The sequence below is a fragment of the Pieris brassicae genome, chromosome 9 (assembly GCF_905147105.1).
Source record: "Pieris brassicae chromosome 9, ilPieBrab1.1, whole genome shotgun sequence".
Lineage (NCBI taxonomy): Eukaryota > Metazoa > Arthropoda > Insecta > Lepidoptera > Pieridae > Pieris > Pieris brassicae.
In genome coordinates this window covers 4664490-4688464 of record NC_059673.1, presented here as the reverse complement: position 1 = coordinate 4688464, position 23975 = coordinate 4664490, and the positions used below count along the sequence as shown (strand labels likewise).

The window sequence follows — 23975 nt, the reverse complement described above, 5'->3', positions numbered from 1 at the left end:
CAGATAAAAGAGACTAGCTGTTTACGACACAGGAAATACTAGGGTAGGGGCTACTGCATTTCCTCTCGTAACTGTACATAAGATTTTAGGCTCCGGCGTGGTTTTCTTTGTGGACATTCGATCTATTGCAGTCCGTATGCCAAGGATAATACCTCAGGGATGGTTTCGTTGTGTTCGATGCTCAGCCCTTGTTGTAGATTTGGGGTACTCTGCTCGGAGACCACCACCGGGGAAAGCTGGTTTGACTCCAAAGTAACTGTCAGAGGGAACAGAGGCGCACGTTTGTATCAACCTATATATTCAATAGAGAGAGAGACATTTAGAAATTAGATTCATTCATAGATAATAATTATTAATTTATTTTATTATTCGCTTATGTCATGAAAAGTAAAAAACAGTCGTGCTCTCGTTGGGTTTTTTTTTTTTCAATAAGGTTTTATACTTTATACTATTAGAAAAGCCTATTTTTATCAGTTTTATTTAGTATGGACTATCCGGTGTTCAATTCGAACCAAAAAAAAAACCCTTTAACTTTATTTAGTGTAAACACTTAACCGACTCGGAGCATACCGCTATTTTCCAAATGTAGACAAATGAGATTTAAGCAACGTTAATTTTAATATGTGTTTGTTGTGAAATTATCCCTCACTTATTCGCGATGCTTTTAATTATCTACGCTAAATACTAAGCGGCTTAATCTTAACGATGATACAAACAGTACGAAGTTTCAAAGTAATAGGCTTTAACAATCTTAGTGGGTATTATATCGCATATGTGACACGTAAATAATAAAACGGCCTCATTATTATTCTAAATATATTACAATAATAATTTGTTATAACAGCTAACCTGCTAAACTTAATTTTTACGTTCCATGAAGCTACTTGTAAATTCTCAAAAGACAAACATCTGTGCTCTCTAGACTTGACTTTGACTTAATAACGACGGGGCGTCCACTGTAAGTCTCCATCGCGTTCGGTCTTGATACTCGTATTTCACCTCCAAATGTTCTCTAGACATATCTGTAAGGCGTAGACAAGGGATACTGCAGGCCTAGTAAGACCTCGTGGCTTCGTAGCTGGCCTCGGATGTCTACTAAGCACCAATTGTTCTTTGTATTTGTTGCAACTGGTGAATTGTGTGCATCAGGTCGCAAACATTCAATCCTTTTACGGTACGGTTGTGTTAGATTCGGTTGTATGTCAGTCGCAAAAGAGAGTCATTACGCCTTAAGAATGGCCTTGTCAGTCACATGCCTGATGGAGAATGCCTACAGCGAGCCGTTAACGGAGTTTTGAAGCCACTTTAAGTTTAAAAAGGGCCTTGATTATTATTGTGTTAGTACATTGTAATCGTTAAATAACCATAACACAAAAATACCGCTTTATTAAACAAACCTCGTTAAAATGCGAGTACAATTTATAATCAATAGCCATACCAGACAGGTGACAACAAAAGAGAAAAACTCTCTAAAGCGGCGACATCAACCAAAATAACAAATGACCAAATTAAACTAACCGTCATATATGGGAAAGTAGTCTTTAGTCCCTTTTAATAACGCCAGCATGAGGTTAATCAAATTTGTCCTCGTGCATGTGACTGCTCATGAATAGATATTGCAGCCAAACCGCGGGAAATTGGAGTTTGGTATAAATTATTGTTTTATACTCTATTTGCTTGTCACTGGGTTGCTAGACGTTATTCATTACCAGGTTGTTGAAAGAACCATGAGATTGCGACAGCGGATATGATTGAAGTTTTTGTTAAAGGATACAATTTTGTTACGAGTATCACACGGTTAACCTACACAGACTATAAGGCAAATGAAGTTCAACAATCGTGATTTAAGTAATCACCTTTTGGATGACGTTTGAAAATGTTTTTTATTTACATTCTGTGGTTATATTAACCACATTATACTACTTATTTTATAGAATAGGGAAATGGACAGAATTCTCACCAGGTGTTACAATGCCAGAAGGTTCGCGAGTGCGTTTTAAGACATTTTAAGAATTGGTACGCTCTTTTCTTGAAGGACCTTAAAAACTTTTTACATTAACTATAATTACATTTCTTAGAAATCTGTGTTATGTATATTTTTTTTATATCCAATAAGTGTTCCATTGTTCCTACCTCGAAACAGTTGTAAATGTACTCCAAATGATGTACGATTTGTTGTCAAATGTGTTTCCAACACTGAATTCCTTCTACCCAAATGAAACAAGTCTTTGGTATTTACAATTTTTTTATAATGTTACCAGAAATGTTTTGTACAATAATTAAATCTCATTATCTCTTTACAGTCTTGCACCAAACGTGTACGTATAAAGCTAAAACGTGATGAGTATACGTAATAACCAACCAACTACATATTTGTTTCTTCATATATAATATTTCCGCCTTATTAATGAATTACAATAATTTTCTATAGAAATATGGCTCATTAATTTGAAATGTCAATTAAATTCATGACCAACGTGAAGTAGAGGATTCATCAGAGGGCATGAATTAGTGATGGCTTACCGCATCGCACTTGTGGGCTTGTTCGGCGTGATAGCTTTATGCTATACAATGTAAATCAATTATTATATTGTCGATTCAGAATATGGTAGGTTAGAATTTAAAGTACGAATTTAATAATATTTAGTATACATGACGTTAAGCACATAGTGACCTTGTATTTACTTTGGTTAATAAACACCTACTTGACCTAAATAATTATCGGTGATTTTAAACATATTTCTTACAAACATAAGCTGTATTATAAATACGTGTAGCTCTATTTTGTAAGTCACATTCGGCTTTTTGCAATAGAAAATAAATTATAAGTTAGAATTGTATTGCGATGTAAAAGTTACATGACGTTTTAATGTAGTTTAACAGAATTGTAAAAAAAGTTTTATGAGTCTTAGGTCCTTCTGTGATTATGTGCGTTTTCTTCTATTAGCGACATCTACAATCTGCCGCTTCAAACAATAAAATGTATGACGTCATTGTATGGTGACACTGCCCATGGACACTAACTTTGCAATAAGGCTCGCAAGTTTGCCAGTCTTTTAGGAGTCGGTATCTTCTTTTCTTGAAGGAGCTAAAGTCGTATTCCACTGGAGGAAAAGCACAAAATTGTATACTAAATAGTATAACTGACAATGGTATTATAATGAAGTAAAAATTTCTAAACTTTAAAGTTTAGAAATTTTTCGAAATTATTAAGAAATTATTTTGTTGAACACCATCCTACTACCTCTTTACATGAATACATAAGACAGCTTAGTCTTCACTAACATACAAATCTGCATAATCCTTGTGAAACTAACAGTTTGCTTCAGAGTTTCTTCATTGTAATTAATAACCACAGTTATTTTAACCTAAAATAAGTTTAAGTACTAGGCGCTTGACTATGGGATAATTTTAAATGAAAAAAATCCTTTTGTGGAACAACCTTTGAGGTTGTCAGATTTCTTTATCTGTTTCCGTGACCGTTTTTTTAGATCAAAGATCGAGCCTTGACGTCATTTTAGAACCAAGACCTAAATGCCTTGCGACGATCTCCTTAACAACTCAAACATACAAAGTCATAGGAAGACGTTCCTTGTGGCCACGATGGCTGGAGGCTTTTGCCTCTTGAAGGAACCACAAACATTTTCTTTATATACCTACATTAATTTACATTATCATTGGCGAATCTGGGGCTGAAACCGAAGACCAGGGAACGTACGCTAACCACTGGTCTTTCTATGCTCTTGAAAGCTGAGCTCTTTATGACCAGAAATGTTCGTCACTGATAAATACCGACTATTCAAATAATGAATAGGATCTTGGGTCATTGTTCTCCAAATGACTAAAGCGCAGTTACCACAGTCAAATATCTATTTTTGGTATAAATGTCAAGGGTCTAACTGAATAGATTCTATACGTTTTAAATTTGTACACTATTATGAACTGAGGCCTAATTTTATAAGTTTTAATACGATTATAAATTAACAAGACTTTACCGTAGTAATACCTAGGTGACACTGGAAATGTTTAGAAAATTAAAAACAGCTTAATGTAGAAAGTTGCCAATACTTTTATTGTTTTTCGAAGTAATCTGCTTTCCTCCTCACACATCGTCAGGTTCGATGGAACCTCTGAGAAAAGCAGTGAGCTCATTTTTCCTTAGGGGTCTCTTCTATGGCATTTTCGTACGCATTCACTGCATCTTCAGGGCTCGCAAAGCGAATACCTCGACTTTTATCTTTAGTTCTTGGGAATAAATGAAAGTCACAGGGCGTCAGGTCAGGACTGTATGGCGGATGACTCATCTTCGAATTTTTTTCCAAGACAACTGAAAAACAGCGATTAACATACGTCTATATTTAAATCATTTTCTAAACGAACAAGAGTATATTGCCATTCTTCACTTAAGATATTTCTGGAGTACATGTTAGAGCGGTACAGAGCGCTTGACATGGCGAATGGCTTGAAAATACGGCCTCCCATTGTCCTACATTGCAAAATAACGTCGGCTTTCTCTTTATTCATTTAAATTAAGTCCATACGTAAATAAGACATTTAAATGGTATTATATAGTTATAACGAAATGTGTCTTTTAGATATGTTTTTTGGATGTTTTTTTCTGGTAAGTAGGTATAGGTAAGTATGTGATCACTAATTACAATTACTTTTATCCTATAAAGTAGTTTCAGTGTTAGGTGTAGTGATACCCAAGTTACATACTGATAAAAGCAAGAAGTTTGGTTTTTAAATAATTTTTAACCTTAGATTTGTTTTAGCAATTCCAGAATATAATATTTTTACATTGAATAAAAAAAATCATTACCTATAAATATATCGTAAATACGATTAATATTGTTCGACTATGATGAACACGCAATATAAATTGCTGTAGATTTTGCTTCTTTTGCAAAAGATAATACAAGATTATTTTTGTATTTGATTACATTGATATATGCCAAAAGATACTGCACCCAGCTAAAATAGAATAATTTACCTATGTATGAAAATGTATACGATAGATTGCTAAAAATAACAAGTATTGTAATGTAGACGTAACGCTAAATTACAATGTGACATTTACGCTCGCCTGGGTGTAGCTTAACAAGTACCATCTATAAATGACATGTTTTCTTGAAATAAGGCAACACTGTTACTTGTTCCTTTGAGTGTCTGCATTCATCTGTCGCTTTCTTCAGCTGGTTTCAATGTAAAACCTACTTACAAATAGCAATAAAACCTTCGTACAGAAATAGTTGTATAAAACACATACATTCAAAGAAAAATAATTACAAAGTTAAAATAAATATTCACCTGTAATGCTGTTTTATTAAAAATGCAATTTATAGAAAAGGGTTGTAATTTCTCATCTTATTGAAGACGCTCTACTATATACCAAGACTGACACCGAGATGTATTTATTAAATAACAGCCAATTCTGTATAAAACAACTTGAGTTAAGAAAGATTTACATCTACGACCTCAGGGATAAGCCACACGCTGAAGTTAATAAACCAACCAACCCTGCTAAATAGTTATTATTTTGGTAGTTAAATAATAAGTAGCCCTATTTAAAATAAGAGTTAGGGGATTAATAACTGCTGAGACTTTAAGATTATTAGACTTTAAGAGTACTGATATTACAATTAAAATCGGTGTTGTTGGTACAAATATTTATTTTAAAATGCGTGGGGACCACACTTAGGGTAAGTCTAACCTAACCTAACTAAAAATATATAAGGTAATTATTTCGGTGGAATTGGTTACAACCACTGACACGAGAGTTTTATATACATAGAAGCATTCTAGTACAAATTAAAGTATAGCCTCGCAAAGTCTTTTCTGAGCATAATTTCGATATAGGGAAATGATTGCATTGTCTGAAGCAATCAGAGACAACAGTGGCAATTTCTTAATGTTTATTGTTATTTTGAATTGTATTTTTCGGTTCAATGAACTTTAAATATTACATAGTAATTAACCCACAAATTAAACATCAAATAATGTCCTAAATACAGTTATAAAACTATCTATCTAGTATATAAAATCAACCCATCACAACTTGTGTGTACTTGATCCTCAAATATAGAAAGATTCCAAAGGATGCGTATCCTAAATTGATGCTTAAGCCCAAAATCTTCCATGACAGCCTCCTTTCAATTTCCGTTCAGTGACGTGAGTTTTCATAGTTATTGCAAATGGTTGAATTCTGTGTTTGAGATACAATATTAAAAAGGAAATAAGTTGAAATATCTTAACGTATGCGGCAAATAAAATCAATATTTTCTTTCTTCTTTAATGTCGTTATAGCGAAATAGGGTAAAAGTTTCTTCCACAATGGTTCAGGTATATTGATGCAGGTGATCTTAGCAAGGTTGAGAAGTGTTCCAAATGTTGTTAAAGTATAGTAGAAAACTCGATTATAACACTTTATATTTAATGTTTTTTACCAGTGCTAAGTATAAAGAAGCGGATTTCTATCTAAGGGAATTTCTATTGTTCGAGATTATTGATTTCACTTCTTCTCTAGGGTTATCAACAAAAGGATTTAATAAATAATTTGATAGTTTAGTTACACATATAACTAAACATCAATAAACTCAAGGACTCAACTGACAAATCTATTATCAAATGCGATTATTACGATGTATACAATTATTTTTAATTTAATATGAATATTATGAGTTAACATACAGTGACGAAACCTAATTTAATTTTCTTTAGTCTACTTAATATTTGTAATTAGAATTTCATTTGAAAATTCTTTGTAGTTTACGGGTTTGTGTAATTATTTTTTTGCACTAAAGCCGCCAACGAGTAACATTAATTTTTTTTCTGTTGTTCAAAGCGCGCATATATTGAAATTAATAAAAATTGGCAACCCTCTGTATCTGCGGTGAGGTGTCTATCACAGACTATACCGCGAGTCGCGTTCACTCTGACAAGAACAGCTTTTGCTATTGCATTGAATAACGAGATTTATGTATTAAATATTAAAATCAATTTTCATTCAATAAAAATAGTAGTTATCGTGTATTGGTAGTTATAGTCTATATTATACATATTGCAATGGTTTTAATTGTATCGTCTATGCGATCTGATAATGAAAGAATCGACTACCTTCGAGTTCTCTTCGTCTACAAGAAAAATATCTAATTCATATCTTAGTCAAGCCATTTTAACACTATTGCTTTACCAAGTAGTATTTTTCACTTAACAAGTACTTTCTTAAAACGCTAACAAAATAAACTATGTAGTACTAATATTGATATTTATTTATTCCATATCTCGTCATTCCATTGTTCCTCAACTAAGCGTTTCTGCCACGGTGTACTATGAGAAACCATAGAAATAACGAACGGACTTATGGTCCTTCCAGAACTAGCTACCAATTCTTAATATCCCGGCAACATACTGGTAACGTCCTTGGGTAGCTGTTTTTTTTATATTGCAAGCGAGCCTATGGGACGTCCATAAAGGGCAGTCATCACAGCCCATGGGCACCTATTTTTAGTGGGTGCCTTGCCGGCCTTTGAGTTAGGAGAACACTTTAACTTTGTATAGTTGGAGATCGTTTCTCTCAGGGAAGACCCCCACCGGGAATTGATTCCGCAGTTTACTAGTCCGCAAAAGAAAGCGCCTTGTGAAACGGACTGTGAAGAGTCCCAGTAGCTGTATCAAATAACATAACTCCTCCTGCCCGTTTGCTCCGTTCTATCTAGATCTAAATTATATTAAATCCTTGTCTATATAATTTTTGTCATTCTAGTTTAATAAGCTTTATAAACGTTACACGTATACTTTCAACCTTTATCGCAAAACAAAACTTGAATAGGATTGACGATAAAAATGTTGACTAAGGTGCTAAATTTCAGCGGGCCACCTGCAGGAAATAGGATACTTTAGATGTACCACAGTTTACTTAATATTGTCTTTGTGTTACGTGAGTGTTTTATAACAGTGTTTTCGGATATATTTTTATAACAATGGACATGGAGAAACAAGAACATTTGGCCTTGAGAAGGAGTACACAATTAGAAAGAAGTTTAATTCGTATTTTTTATTTTACACATTAGAAATAAAACTCCAAAGACCGGAAACGCAATTGCGAGGCTGGCAATGTGTGGGCGGTGGTATCAGTTAACATCAGGTGCCCATTATACCTGTTTGTTTGTTATATAAAATGGTGAATTGCGAATATATTATTCATAAATGCAATGTTTGACCTGGGGCTACCGTGATCACTCGCATACTGAAGTACAGTCCAGCGTCGGACATCCATAAATAGACATTTGAACCTTACTTTATTCGATTTCTTAAAACTGCCTCACCGTAGCGGACAAGAGTGTATGGTTTATATTTATTAATCTTGAGTCTAACAGATAAATATAAATAAACATTATTTTTGACAATAGATGCAATTCGGGGGTTCCAAGAAATCCTTAACGTAACTACTATTGTTGCAGCCGTACAACCAAATCATTCCTTGGACGAAATGACAAAAATATTTTTCTACGTGTTTATTGATTGTTTCTTTTTTTGTCCAAGATAAAAGTCTTTCTGGGTTTCGAATAATTTTTTTGGTACATAGACATACCATAGAAAAAATAAATCCATTTTACATTTAAACTGAAACTCAGTTTGAGCCATTGTGTTAATTTAAGTTACCAAATTAGCCACACATCTAAAGTCTGCATTAGTATTTTACGCATATTATATTTGGTAACTGCTAATTCTATAGTCTATGGTCGGAACATTAGAACCACGTTTAATTGTGCCCTTATTTCTTTAGATAACGAGAGAACTCAACGTGTTCCACGTAGGCTTTAATTAAAACCCGCACAAATAATTTCCCCCTCCTGGGAATTCTACTTCAAAGCTAAGATACGCCAAAAGCCAATTATAGTATACAAAGGTACTACTGTAGGAGTTTATTATTTTTTACAGTTTAAAATTAAGTCATTTTTTATTAATTTTCGATCGCGCTTTTTCATAGTTTTATTTTATTGAAATAATAGGATTTACATAATTCCTGATTCCGTCATCCTCTTACAAGCAACGCTCATCTAGAAGCAGACTGGAGTTTTTCACCTTCGTTGTTGGCATCCCCAGGTGGCGCACTGCACGATTTGGATCGTCGTTCACAAGAACGAACTGAATTGTATCAGCAAAGGAGTGGAACTTGTTGCCTCCTCCTCGCAAGACAGTTTCTTCTAGACAGACCCCAATAGGCCGCTTCTCACTTAACATCAGGTAAGATTGTGGCCAAACGTCTGTCCAGTTCTGTATATAAAAAAATAAACGTATACCCTTTATACAAACTATATCAGTTAATTATACTTAATTAACTAATCTTTCGCCTTTCTGTCAGTGTATTATTTATGAATGAGGTTCGAATTATATATTACTAAAGACATAGTAATTAAGATATCCTTACTATGTACGATTGTCGACTCACCTACTTGCCTCTAAAGAGTGTATCCTATCAAAAGACAATTTATTTTGATTATTTTAATATTATTTGATAATATGCAATAATAGTTCCTAGTAATTTGTTATACCAAATTGATAAAGAAAAAATCAACTGTAAAAAGCATTAAAAGCGCTACTTTGCCTCAGTTTCGTACAAATTTCCACGTTAAAACAATGTTAGTGTGCAATTTCCCGACGGAAAAGGGCCGACGCAAAAAGGCAACACGTGGAAAACTTGTGTAAAATTGAAACCGGATGGAACTAGCTTCATCTTGTTTGAGCGCCAAAGGTTCAGACCGAGGTCTAGGAAATGCAACCTTTTATATTATTCAATAGAATAAAGTGCTATTCTAAGACATACCGCAGTAACTGACGTTGCATTTTTCTAAGGTTCTGATATTTATCAAACACTGCAAACTTGGGACTTTTACTGGGAATCTTTTTTAAATGTTCTGCATTGTACTAATTATTTATGCATGCATGGATGCATTCTCCACTTTGGATAACCGTTTTTTTAACAGGCCATACACGATACGTTAATGCATAAGTGGATACACAGAAACTCACTCTTCGGGTGGATGTTCGACTCGACCGGAGTGGTATATGCTTAACGTACCCATCCGTGGTACGGGTGTATTTAAACACCACGAACTAATAATAATGTACTCCTACTAATAAAGCTTATGTCATTATGTAGCTCTTGACTTTAACTCGTTTTTCGAAGTCGGTTAAAAGGGTTCTTTATATAAATAAAAATTCATAGTGTAAATTATTGTAGATTCTATTGAACAGGTTTTTGTGTCATTTTTCCACCGCCGTTAACGTAACTGAAATAGTCTTCATACACTTTGTTCCAAAAGTTGAATTTTGCCGTTCTAACTGTCGTCCCACGTCGCATGACTCTTAAATTATCGTTTATGTTTAAAAACTTTGCTTCTTTGCCATATTCGGACCATACCATGTCATTATTGCTATGTGAAGGCGTTGGATTTCTGTAAAATTTTAAATGTTATATAGAGTAATATGGTTATTAATAAACTGCTGGTTTAATTTAGTAATGGAAGTCAAAGACCAGAAAAGTCCTAACTTTTACAGTAAATCAGATAAAATGAAATGATATCTCACCCATATTTAACAAAGTCAGTTAGAAAATCAGTCATTGTGACCAGCATTTTCTTGCTTCTACTATCGAGTTTATCAAGAAATGGTTTCGTCGATTTGGTACGAAAAAGGTATCCTAATTCATCAGCATGGATAGCTCCAGTTGAATCCAATCCATATGCGATTTTGGCCCAATTTAGCATACCATCAAAACCAAATTCATATAAATAAAGATTCTTACTATTACTTTGTTTTTTATATTTCCTTATCCAAGCATCATTGCTATACACACCATACGAAATATCAGTCAAATAATCAATTAAACACATGAAACAAAACTCGTCATCTGCAATGTTATATTTTCCAAAATAAAAGTAAGTTATTGCTTTTGCTAGTTCTTTTGCCTCTTTGGAACCTGGTGGGTACTGGATATCTGTTGGTATAAGCGTTTCTAAATCTTTTTTTAGCTTTTCTACTTCATTAAGATGATTAAAAATTGTTTTCAACATGTAAGCGCCTTCGTTTGAATTGTGACCAATTAATATTGGAACTTGTGGAATTCTGTTTTCGAGCATTTTAGCTGGTACATCTTCTACACTTGGTTGCGCACACATTTTGTCAATACTAGGAACAAAAGCTGAATATGGAGCTAAGATGTTAGCATTATTTTTATACATTTGTTCGAATGCATCAGTAATTTCAAATGCGTTCATCTGCCTTAAACGATTTAATAAGGTAGTAGAATCATTGCCTTTAATACCTAATCTTTTACCCAGTACGAACGCTGTCTCCTCAGGATGTCTTGTAATACCTCTAGGACTAAAAGCAAAACTGCATAACAAAACTGCTTGTTGAAAAAGTCCATTAGTATTAGTTGACAACATTAACAGATTTGTCAATGTTGCTCCTGAACTTTGGCCACCGACTGTTATTCTACTAGTATCACCTCCAAAATATTGTAAGTTTTGTTTTATCCATTTCAAAGAAAGGATAACATCCTTAAGCCCAGAATTACCACAAGCGTCCTGCGTATTTAGTGATAAAAATCCGAAGGCATGCAATCTGCAATAAAGATTTATATGGTAAAATTCTTGCAGTTATAATTATTTTTACATAATTTATTACTAGAGCAATATGATATTTAGATTACCGTAAATAAAAAATAAACAAACTACATACAGTTCTCAGCTAAAGGGTGAGAGGTTATCTAGATGTATACGTATTTAAAAATATAATTATACAAACTTTTATTTATTTTTATTAATAACCAAATAACGACCGATTACAATAAAGTTAAATAACCATACCTATAATTCATTGTCACAAAAATAATATCTTTCTGCAGTAAGTACTGAGGACCATACTTCAACTCTGTATTTCCTGAAGACATGAAGTGGCCACCACCATGAATATATACAAATATTGGTAGTGACTTTGTTATATTTGTTGGTACGTATATATTGAGATTCAGACAATCTTCGCTCATCTGATTTCTTTTATACTGTATTTCCATTTGTGGACATACAGGTCCGTTTCTCGTTGCATCAAGTATGTGAGACCACGATTTCTTGGGGACAGGCGGCTGGGAAATGTCGTAATATATATATTTTTTTAATGTAATATGTGATACCGCCGCCCATGGACACTCACATTTCCATAAGGCTCGCAAGTGCGTTGCCGGCCTTTTATAAATTGGTATAGTATAATAGTTTATTTAGTTACAAAACAATGTTTATACCAATAAATATTCTAACAAAATATGATGCTTATATATGCACTAATAAATATAATTAGTATTTTTGGGTGATATCTGGAGTTGAAACTTCGCTCTAACTTTGAAGATAACTCCAGTATGTACAAAATCGTTCAAAAATCCTTGGGCTAGAAACCCTTGCCAGTCAAACACAGGCTAGGTTAAATGAATAAAAACTACAAAATTTACCTTAAATCTATTCTCGCCGGCAGTATTTTCAGCGTACGGTATCCCTTCAAACGAATAATAATGAAACCCCTTAAATTCATTTAATTTTCCCTTGACTAGTCCACTATTCGTATTCACTGTATAATCGTAAAATGCTAGAGTGTTTTTACAGAAATTAATAATTGCTATAATGTGAAAAACTAAAATCGTTTTCTTTTTTCCAGCCATGTTACACGAACCGTGACTCAAATAAATATGATAAAGGTTTGGTTCCAAAACTAATGATTATAATAAAAAAAATAATTAGCACTCATTTATGTATTGAATTTTGGTAGTTTTAATTAATGTATTATGTAATTACTTTTGTAATTGTAAGGTTATCTGACATGTAATTAATTTGATGTTATCCGTACCTCTTCTAGAAACATAAAATATTTTAAATTATAAAATTTTATTAAATGAATGCCTTATTCAATACTTTAATTTGATTTGTGTAAACTAAATTTATTTTGGTTATATTTTAAATTTCTTGTGTAAGAATTTACCGTTTTCCAGTTAAAATATTTATGGAAAACTGCTCGCCACAGACTAAAATTTTTATTACATCATGTAATAAAAATGTAGTTTTTCCCACTCACCCACAAAGTAGTTTTTTCTTTATATATAACTAGATGTCGCTAGTAGAATAAAAGTACTATTTTTGACTATATGTAACAATATTTTTTGTTTTTTATCATTAAGTTTGCATACGCACTACCAGTTTTTTCTGCCAAAATCATTTGATGTGTACTAGATTGTATTAGAATAACATAGTATGTTTTAAAAAGAGGATTATTCTGAAACAAGCCGTCTCACGTCAAGAAGTGTATAGACTACAGAAGTTTTTCCATTAAACAATACTGAACCCGCTCTCAAGTTTGCAACTAATATTATAAACTTCATTTTTATACATGAAGGCACATCATTGTACCCATAACTTAGTACAATGCTGTATGCATAATAAATTCGTTAAAAAAAATTACCAACTCTAAAATGCCGTTTTAGTGGATTTTTATTAGATTTTTAGGACACAATTCAGATAAGATCCTGAAGTCTATCTATCCGATTTCAAAACCATTTCTATAGGAAATTGATCCAATTTGTCGTATTGATAACTTCATCTATGCAGCTATTGATATCAGATGAAACGTGAGCCAACGCCTCATTCAAGCTATTTACAATTAATACAAGGTTCCTTAATGTCCATAATAGGACACACAATAAAAATCCTACCTTTTAATCAGATGCATTAAACATTGCATTGTTTTATTTATGTATCTCATTTGTAAAACAAATACAATAATTATAAACTCACTGAGAAGATGTCATTCAAACCACCAGTTTTAACAAAAAGTACTGATGAATGATTCTTTTAGTAATCTTAATAATTTCATTTTATAAACACTAAATAAAATTGAACTAAATCAAAACCACAAATAAAATATACTTCAAATTTTGATTGCAGCCAAAATATAATAAAACTGTGGACACTGGGTCCCAAGCTGTTTACCAAAGCCTTTGAATATACCTTCTCTTCTTCAACACAGTATTAAATCTGTCATCCTTTTGATGTTGAAGCAAGTCGCTAGGAAGTGCAAATAATCGCATTTGCAGTGCAGTAAAGCTCCTTTTATCGGTCGTAAAGTCGCGGTGGCCGTGCCAACTCCCACTTATTGCCTGCCAAACCATTTGCGACAAGATTTTATTGCTTGCAATTGGTATGTCTCAATATTAAACGTGTATCGAGCTGTTGCAAAAATAGATAACGTTATTATTATTAATTCATAAAGACTAAATTGGTCTAAATGTGGCATTTTTAGTAAAATATCATATAAAATGACTATGTGTACACGTAAAAAAACAGTTGTCAGAAACCGGAAGAGTAAAGTTAGTAAGTAAGTAAAGATATTGACAAGTAGTTTTACTTTTCAATTCAGTAATTTTTACTATTTACTATGAAGCAGCACTCGTATGGCAAACAGAAGATGTAACCAATTACATTAATATAACATTAAAGATGAGAAATGCTAAGATCATATCGACCTATCTTTATTAGGATATGATATCATTGCATCAAAGACAAAAAGGTAAATATACCAGTTGCCTATCTATATTTATCCATAACAAGTAACAATGGCTTAAAAGCGTAGGACTGCCGGCATACGCTATCTTTGTCTCACTAATGATGTTAAGCGTTAACTCGCTTTCACTCTACCATAAATATTTATCATTTTTAACAGCCAGCAACCTCTATTTACGGCCAGATTTAATTAGGCAACCATATATGATAATTAATAGAAAAATATACCTTCAATTTGATTCATAATTGATGTACGTTTTGTACGTATAAATGTCGTACGTTTTAAACGTAAAAATCATACCTGGTGCAGACAGGTGCGTCCCGGCAACCTTGATTTTTTAAAATCTTTATGTAAATCTCTGTGATGTAAACGATATTTTATTTAAAAAACAAGTAAACTATTTTTTCCAAACATCATTTAATTAAAAAGACTAGAAGCCAAATTTTGAAAGGCACCTTGGTATAATATATTCTCCTAACTCCTATAAATCTAATATTTAAACATTTAAAGACAAGAGAAAAACCAACAATACTACGAATTAATTGAATTTTAAATTGCTTTTAAAGATGACAAATTGTTCATTTAGTATATATTGCCCTCTAACCTAACAATAACAGTCTACTGCGTGACTGCGAGGACTGCGTTTAATTACAAACTTTGACGAAGCGTCAAACGTTTATGAGAAAAACACTTAAGAAGCTTTTTTCTTGCTTAAACAAACTTGTATATTTTTATATTTGAAAATTATAATGTTATTGTTTTATTGGAAAATCAGCCTAGTAGCTATAGCTACTGTTGTACTATACGGTATAGTTATAACAATAGTAATTACGAACACGACTTTAATATTGTGTTTTCGTTACGGCATTAACGATATGGATATTGACACATTTTGATTTGAGAACTGACACAACTCATACGTGCGCACTTTGTTTTTCAAGGGATCTTGCGTTATATTTAGAGCACGCTGATATCAGCTGACATTGTCATTATATTTTAATAGCATCTAAGTCAAATTAGTTCGAAACCGCGAAGAGTTTTATTTGATGTGTTGCTAGATTTACAAATTAACAAACTATTCATAGTCTGTTGTAATAGTAACTTCAGTCATTGTTATTAATGTCGGAGCAATGGCATTAGTGTCCGTTTGCTATTATCATTTTAATTTAATAGCAACTAAGTCAAAATTAGTTTAAAACCGGGAGGTGGTGAATAGATTTGTCAATGTTGCTAGATCAACAAATTAACAAACTATTTGAAAGTCTGTAGTAATAGTAGCTTCAGTCGTTGTTATTAATGTCGGAGCAATGGAATTAGTGTCCGTTTGCTATTATCATTTTAATTTAATAGCAACTAAGTCAAAATTAGTTTAAAACCGGGAGGTGATTTGGGCATTCAAAACCGCGAAGTGGTTTATATGATTTGTCAATGTTGCTAGATCAACAAATTAACAAACTATTTGAAAGTCTGTAGTAATAGTAGGTTCAGTCGTTGTTATTAATGTCGTAGCAATGGCATTAGTGTCAGTTGCCATTGTCTTTATAATTTAATAGCAACTAAGTCAAAATTAGTTTAAAACCGGGTGGTTTATTTGATTTGTCAATGTTGATAGATCTATAAAAAACGACCATTCGATGATCATAATGACCTCGCAGTCACTAGTATTATTAAATTATTTAGTATAACTAAAGAATAAATTAAAATAAACATTTGACACTCGTTTCCACAACTGTTTGTTTGAGTTCACGTAATGTCACGAAACTTGTTTATCACTTTCTATCTTACATTCTTCACGCATGCTCCTTGAGAATCTGCCTGCATCATTATTTAGGTGCTGCCCTCGTTCCTCATTCCTGCGATTCCTCGTTCTTTAATCTATTCCTAACTTCTCACTCCGTCTTGTACATTAAATTATGAATTAAATAAACCTTATATTCGTTATATATATTATTTAATTAGATTTCATATAATAAATTTGTCCTCCGGCTGAGTTCACAGGAGATTATAATTCATATTGTTTTATTATTAGTTGTGCAGAGCAGTGTTGTCCTAATGGCTTCAGCGTGCAACATTGTAGGTTCGATCCCCGACTGTGTACCAATTTACTTTGTCTGTATACGCATTTAACATTTTCTTGAACGGTGAAAAATAAAATCGCGAGGAAACCGGCTTGCCTAAGACCCAAGTCGACGGTGTGTGTCAAGCGCAGGAGGCTGATCACCAACATGCATATTAGATTGACAAATGATCATGAAACAGATACACAAATCTGAAGCTCTGACATAAAAATGTAGCGGTTTGTTTTTTTTATTATAAGTTGTAGCATGTTTTTATTATTTGTGCTTTTTAATCAGAGTTATTGCGTAATTCTATCGCATTAATAATTATGTGAGAAAATAAATAATATATCGTTAAGGATTATGTTTCTTTTATTAGATCGACTGCAGTATGTTATTGCTTACATTCGGCTTTTCATTACGAAACGTAACCGGCATTAATATTCCATTTACAATTAATGTGTATAACTCTCGGTTTAATTAAAACATATTCGCAGAAATTTCGTAATAATAGCAATAATACCTTATGGTTATGTGTTTTTCGTGTTATTAAATTATATGGCATTATTTTAACGATACTAAATAAGAGAAGGAGACAATATAGAGCTAATCGCATTAAGAGCTTAAAAAGCTTGTTTTCACAGTCGATTGTAGGGAAAATAGCCGAAACAAACGTAAACAAAAATACTTTTATTTGTGTTCTGTTTTTTTACAGCTATGATGGATTGTATACTTATTATTAAATTAGTATTATGTTTTCTATGGCATTAGTATAAGGTAAGTACTGTAAGAATAGAAAAAAATATTGAAACCAAATGTTTTTAAAGTCATCTGCGTCTATTCAACCATTCAACACAAAAAAATCGCCGGGAATCAAATCAAGAGCAACATGTGCGGTAACATCTAATCCACGGGGTCAGTGCCTACGTGAATAGTGCTATATAAATCACAAAAACGAAGGTCGCTTTAGATTCCAATGGAAAGTTCACTCGAGGTGAGTTTACGTGTGAATTCCTGCTATTTAAATGTACATACCGGAGCGGACTTGCTTTAAAAGGGACAAGTTAAAATCATGAGGAACTTGCGAACGTGTACAAAAGTTTTATTAGTTTAATTTGGCCTACAAAAAGGAATATGTTGTTACCACGTTACTCATTGTGTACCTAATAGTATGAACTACAATCTTTTTAAGTCTGGACCTCAGATGTCTGTATCTGTTTCATGAAAATTTCTTAATCTAATAGGCAAGTAGGTGATCAACGAATCGTTATAACAGTCGAAGCTACGACCTCAGGGATGAGAGTCGCGCGCGGAAGCCACTAGGCCAAGATTGCTCTATGACCTTTCTTAAGATGGAGGAATTGCAATTGTCAAAGAGACGCCCTTGAAAGCTGACTTATGTATTCACATTTGTTTCATACGAGCAAATGAACAGCCGTATCTTTTCTTTTTCTACGCTTTTATTGAAAGCTACGGGAGCCATTGTTCATATTGCATAAAATAATTCACCCCGCAAGTATCGAAGAAATATAAAATATTCACGTTCGATACGGTCCATACGGTCTGTATTGAATAGGTATAATTGAAGTAATGCTAGGAACCACCTGTATTTGTAATGTAGCTTGAGGAATTTGATTTTATGTAGAAGAGCAACACAAAACTTGAATAATAATACAATTTAAACAAAGCGACAATAAATCTTACGTAAATCTTTAATTAACCCTCAATTAAGCCCAATTTATTAGGCTGTTGTTTGTTTACGAAACAATTTAGATTCGTACAATATTTACCCTATAAGGGTTAGGTTTTTAACCACCCGTTTTAATATCAATAGGGTGAAATGCGTTTACATATATCGCTTTTAAAATTTAGTGTTACATATACTGTTACCAGATGACTAAATAAAATCGACATATTCTTTAATTTTTTTTAGTGTTCTATTTGTAAATGATAGTTTAAATATAAAGTTACCGTTGATATGATAATAAATACCTACTTAGGACTGACATCTAACCTTCATGAGAAATGTTAAAGTGTAACTTTGTCTTATTTTTCTTTATTTCGGCTTAAATACTTCTTTAAATAAGAAAATATTAGTTTCTTATGTATGGTGAAATAAGTAAATTGTGCAATGCCGTGGAGTGCCGGCTAAGAAAAGCATCACACCATCTTAACCCGTGGGTGTCGTAGAAGGCTAAGGGGACATATAATAAAATATGGAGCGTTTTCTTCCTATTTAACCTCAATATAAACTGCGCTCGCCAACCGGTTTGCCAAGCGTGGCGAGTATTGGTAACTCACCTCCTCCCAATATGAACAGTACAACAATACAAGAGGGCCCCAGTACCCGGCAGCCCTGCTAGTCCTGGCTACGGTAACGGTCAGGAAAACGGCAATACAGGGGGGGCTAATAATCCCTGGAAGAGATCCGACTACCACTCCCGACAACCATTGGTCCTGGTAACTTATAATGCACTCACGCTGAGGATGGTTAAGCTAGTATAATTAAAACTGAAGAAGAAAGCATGGAGTACATTCCTGAGTCCTTATTTTCTTTAAAAAAGGTGATAAAACACGTGAAAAATTACCGACCTATTGCAGTACGGCGCCATGTTTATAAGCTGTTTTCTAAAGTTCTGACAAGCCGTCTCGATCGCAAGCTAGATGATTTTGAACTGTACGAACTTGCTGATTTACGAAATTGCTATAGTACAATCGACCACATACATACGTTAGGGCAGATCGTACAGAAAACCGAATTTACCACTTACCTAGCGTTTGTAGACTACGTAAAAGAGTCCGGTTCCATTGACTGGGCTGTGTTGGGATCACTACAAACATACAGATACATCGATTCGCTAAAATGTCTATATAACAGTGGCACTATGACAGATAGACTTCAAGAACAATCGACCCAGTCCACTCCACTTCAGCGAAACTTCTGTTAGGGCGATGTTATATCCCCCAAGCTTTTTACCGCTGCAATGGAAAATACCTTCAAATTCCTTGAATGGAACGATCAAGGCGTAAATATCAATGTACTCGACATTTCACACTTCCGATTTTCGTATGGTTTCATGGTAGAGTCTCGGGAAGATCTCAACCGAATGCTTGCTGTCCGTCAGAGAGTCTTAAAACTCTAGTTCCAACTTCGGGAAGGAGATAGTCAAAGAATCCGCCTTGGATGGGCAGCCTTCTGTAAATTGAAAAGTTTCTTTTCAGCGATCTTGTCTTCGAACAGTGATGACTTACGGTTATGAGCTTTCACACCTGGTACAAAAGTTCCGCGTCGCCAAGGAAATTTAGGGGAGGGGCCTATAGCCAGCAGTGGACATCTACTGGCTAAAACGAAGGAACGAACGTTCAATGACGAATTAATCTCATCAAAAAACCATCTTTTGCAGCAGGTAGTCTGTGATATAATGACAATTTGCCTTTTACCTATCACGCAAAAGCGCGTTATCTTTATAATAAAATATACCTTAATCATCAATCTGCTCAATACCTTCCCAAAACACCCAAACAAAAATTCAAAGATATTGCAAAAAACACTCAAGGGACCACAGTATCTCCTAGGCTCGAGTTGGCAACACAACACATTTGCAAAACGTAAACACTTCAATTTATGTCTCTTTGCAAAGTCGTAGATGTTTAAAAATAATACTCACCGTCTCGCTTTATGCTGTGACCACATCTGTGTCATTTTGATTGTATATTATATTTGGTTTACGTGAGTATATTTAAAAACTTATTTGACGGATATAGATGTTTGAAATACTTTTAAACTGCTCTGTATTAAATATCGCACTAATGTATAGTACCACATACTTTTCTTGGCCCGTAAGAGCGTCGCTGTCATGGATATTAGTATTGCCAGTAAATAAAAATATACCATTATAAGGGGAATGATTCGAAGTCTAACTTGCAGGGTAACTAAATAATTTATGAAATGTCTCAATAAAACAATTAATCTAGAAAATGCAGTTCTAGTCTTAAATAAATGTGACACAAACTTAGAAACAAATGGTAAGATAGGTTTTGTTACCTGTACTATTAATATAATATCTTTTAAGGTACATACATACCTAGCAATCAGAACCGTTTCATTATTAAAACTTTGTCATTGTAATTAATAATGCAAGAATAAAATCAATTACACGTTACTTGGATATTCTAGATGATTTTTTTTCAAAATATAAAAGTTCTGAACCTAAACTACGCATTAGACCGTCGACCTATTAAGTGTAAAATAAGGCTTACAGTCAACTTAGAACCAAGGATGAAATAAGAAAAAAAAGGAAACCTTTCAAGCTTTCTTTTGGAGCCATCAGGTCAACCCAGCTTAGAGAACAAAACGGTACAGACCTCGTACGTCAAAATAAAAACGGCCATCCAACAAAGTTTGATCCTTGCGAAACCTAATACAGAAGATAATAAAAAACATAAAATATTACAAGAACGTAATCTAGAATTATTAAAAAGAAGTCAGGAACTACAACAAACAAAAAATAAAACATGCTCATTGAAAAATGAACTAATAGAGAAACACCTTCAGCTTTACCGTAGCTCAAAGAGAGCATACAAAGAACTCGGAACAAACCAATCCTGGAAAGAAGGACTGAAAACCCTTAATAAAGACCTATACAGTCGAACGGATATTGTCAACACAGCAACTGAATTCTACAAGAAACTTTACAATTCGACAAAACACGAATTAGTTACAAAATTGTAACAGAAACTGTAGACTGCCACTCTGTACAACCAATCCACGAAACTGAAGTAATAAACTCAATAAAGAAACTGAAACTCGAAAAAAGTCCCGGTTCTGACAACATCACAAATTAATCGCTAAAATATGCTCACCTAATTTTGGAAGAACCATTAACTGAACTGTTTAATTCTATACTTGTAAGTTCTGAAACGCCCATAGAATGGTCTGAAGCAGATATCGTACTGATATATAAAAAATGCAATCCAAAAAATATCAGCAACTACAGACCAATCAGTTTATTAATATATACAAGCTTTTTGCATCTATTATAAATAATAAGTTAAGCCGGATAATGGAGGCAAAACAACCAGTAGAACAGGTAGGATTCAGAAAAGGGTACTCTAATATGAACCACATCCACACCTTTGATTTAGTTATTGAAAAATATCAAGAGTTTCAGAGACCTCTTTACATAACTTTTGTTGATTATCAAAATCATCTTTTTACATAACTTTTGTTGAGTAGCGAGAATGTCTAGCAGAAAGTGGACCAAACGAGTTAACCAATGGAAAAGAACCACCAGGCAAGAGGCGGAAGGGGAGACCCTTAGACCGCTGGGAAGATGACCTGAAAAGATCAGCTGGCATAAACTGGCACTCCATAGCACAAGACCGACGAAAATGAGCATCTTTGGAGGAGGCCTTTACCCAAAGCGGGGTTCCTGTTAATTCATAAATAAATAATGTATATATATATTACTAACATAATCTAAGCAAACATACTAACAAAAAACTATATTTTTTTTACTGTAATATAGCAAGTACTACAATAGTTGGTACAGGTACAGGAAATAAAAAGGCTTATTACTATTATTATGTAAGAAAATGTTTGTATTCATCCGTTTGTATAATCATATTGCTTTTTTGAGTAGGAATTTAAATCCTTTTCTATTTTATTAAAATCATAATAATCACATTGCTACAGTATATGGCGGTGTACGCACAGTGGTGGTGGACACTTCACACTCTTTTCAAAACAACGCTGAAAAACTTAGAACTTTCGAACTCAGGGTAAACGAATGAATTTACGGAAGGCAACCGCTTCCACGCTCACAGTGGACTTACATCTTTCTTCAAACTGCGAACCCGATCACTCCTTTGTGCCGCGGGTAAAAAAAAGTATTACACACAATAAAATATTAGGTCTTTACGTATGAAATTGGCGTTTTGTATGGGAGGAACAAAAAGTCGAATATTTTTAAATATAATATATTTAATTAATCAAAGTATGAACCATGGTTTTCTATGCACTTTTGCCATCTCATAGGTAGTTCATTGATCCCTTTACTAAAAAAACCACTCGGACGGGAATCAATAAAATCTGTGAAGGTGATTTGGACTGCCCCATCAGAGTTAATTTTTTTCCCTTGCAAGGAGTTGTCCAAATTTTGAAAAAAGTGGTACTCTGTTGGAGCAAGGTCCGGGGAGTACGGAGGATGTCTTAGACATTCCAATTGAAGCTCTTCGAATTTGGTAGCCGTCTGTTGTGCAGTGTGTGGTCTAGCGTTGTCGTGAAGTAGCAGTGGCGTGGAGCGATTGACCAGCCTAGGTTGTTTAGCCGCTAGCTTTGCAATTGCTGACAATAGACATCAGCCGTAATAGTCTGGCCAGATTTGAGAAAACTGCAATGAACAATACCGGCACTAGTCCACCAAATGCTTACAAGTAACTTTTTTTGAGGTTAATTTTCGCTTGGGGCAGGATTTGTCTGGCTGGCCAGTATCCAACCATTGCGCTGAGTACTTCCGATTATTCATTTATCCATTTTTCATCACAGGTTTACAATACATTCGGTTTAAAATACCTTCATTATTGTGCCGGTTCAGTAATGTAACGCAACAGTCGACGCGCGTTTGCCGGTTTGCTTCAGTCAATTCGTGAGATACCCACCTTTCAAGCTTTTTAATCTTTCCAATTTGCTTCAAGTGAATCAAAACAGTTTTATCACTAACACCGCAGCCTGCAGCTTACTCGGACGTGGTTTGCGATGAATCCCCTTCCACAATAGCCTTCAATACTTCATTATCAACTTGGGCCTTAGGCCGTCCACGGGGCTTGTTTTGCAGGTCGAAATTTTCAGAACGAAAACGTGGAACCAAAAACACGTGTATTTTTTTTGCAACATGACCGCCATACACATCATTCACCCTTCGAGTCGTTTCCGCAGCACTAGTGCCACGGCGGAACTCGTACTCGTAAATAATGCGATACTTTAAGTTTTCCATTTTGTAAAATGAGTGACGCAAACAGAAAAAAACAAATGAATGACGGTCATCGAAGCACAAATACATGAGTAAATAGCTGTACAAATTTGAATTTGGAATTCCTTACCAAAGAGAACATCGTGATTAAAGTGGCCAGTACGAAATACGCCAATTTCATATGTAAGGACCTAATACACTCTTTCCATAGATCTTATAAAGATACCAACACATCGAAGGTTACGAATGAAGTCATAATAAATAAATAATAATACTTATCATGTATGTATTAATATCATACGCGCATATAATTAAAACGGCGTTAACACATAAAACT

The 23975-nt window shown here is 33.9% G+C and overlaps 1 protein-coding gene across 1 annotated transcript; it reads right to left on the bottom strand.

The window, feature by feature from the left end:
- Positions 1-10231: 10231 nt before the first annotated feature.
- Positions 10232-12767, bottom strand: LOC123714237 (juvenile hormone esterase-like). The gene is made up of 4 exons (XM_045668434.1): positions 12512-12767; positions 11877-12151; positions 10594-11631; positions 10232-10460 (listed from the first exon to the last, which is right to left on the bottom strand). The coding sequence occupies exons 1-4, from the start codon at positions 12716-12718 to the stop codon at positions 10250-10252; spliced, it is 1731 nt and encodes a 576-aa protein (XP_045524390.1). The 5' UTR covers positions 12719-12767; the 3' UTR covers positions 10232-10249.
- Positions 12768-23975: the final 11208 nt, after the last annotated feature.

Coding starts and splice junctions, on each gene's coding strand:
- LOC123714237 (XM_045668434.1), bottom strand. CDS start 12,718: ATGGCTGGAAAAAAGAAAACGATTTTAGTTTTTCACATTATAGCAATT. Junction 12,152..12,511: donor CCGGCGAGAATAGATTTAAG/GTAAATTTTGTA, acceptor GACATTTCCCAG/CCGCCTGTCCCCAAGAAATC. Junction 10,461..10,593: donor ACTGACTTTGTTAAATATGG/GTGAGATATCAT, acceptor AAAATTTTACAG/AAATCCAACGCCTTCACATA.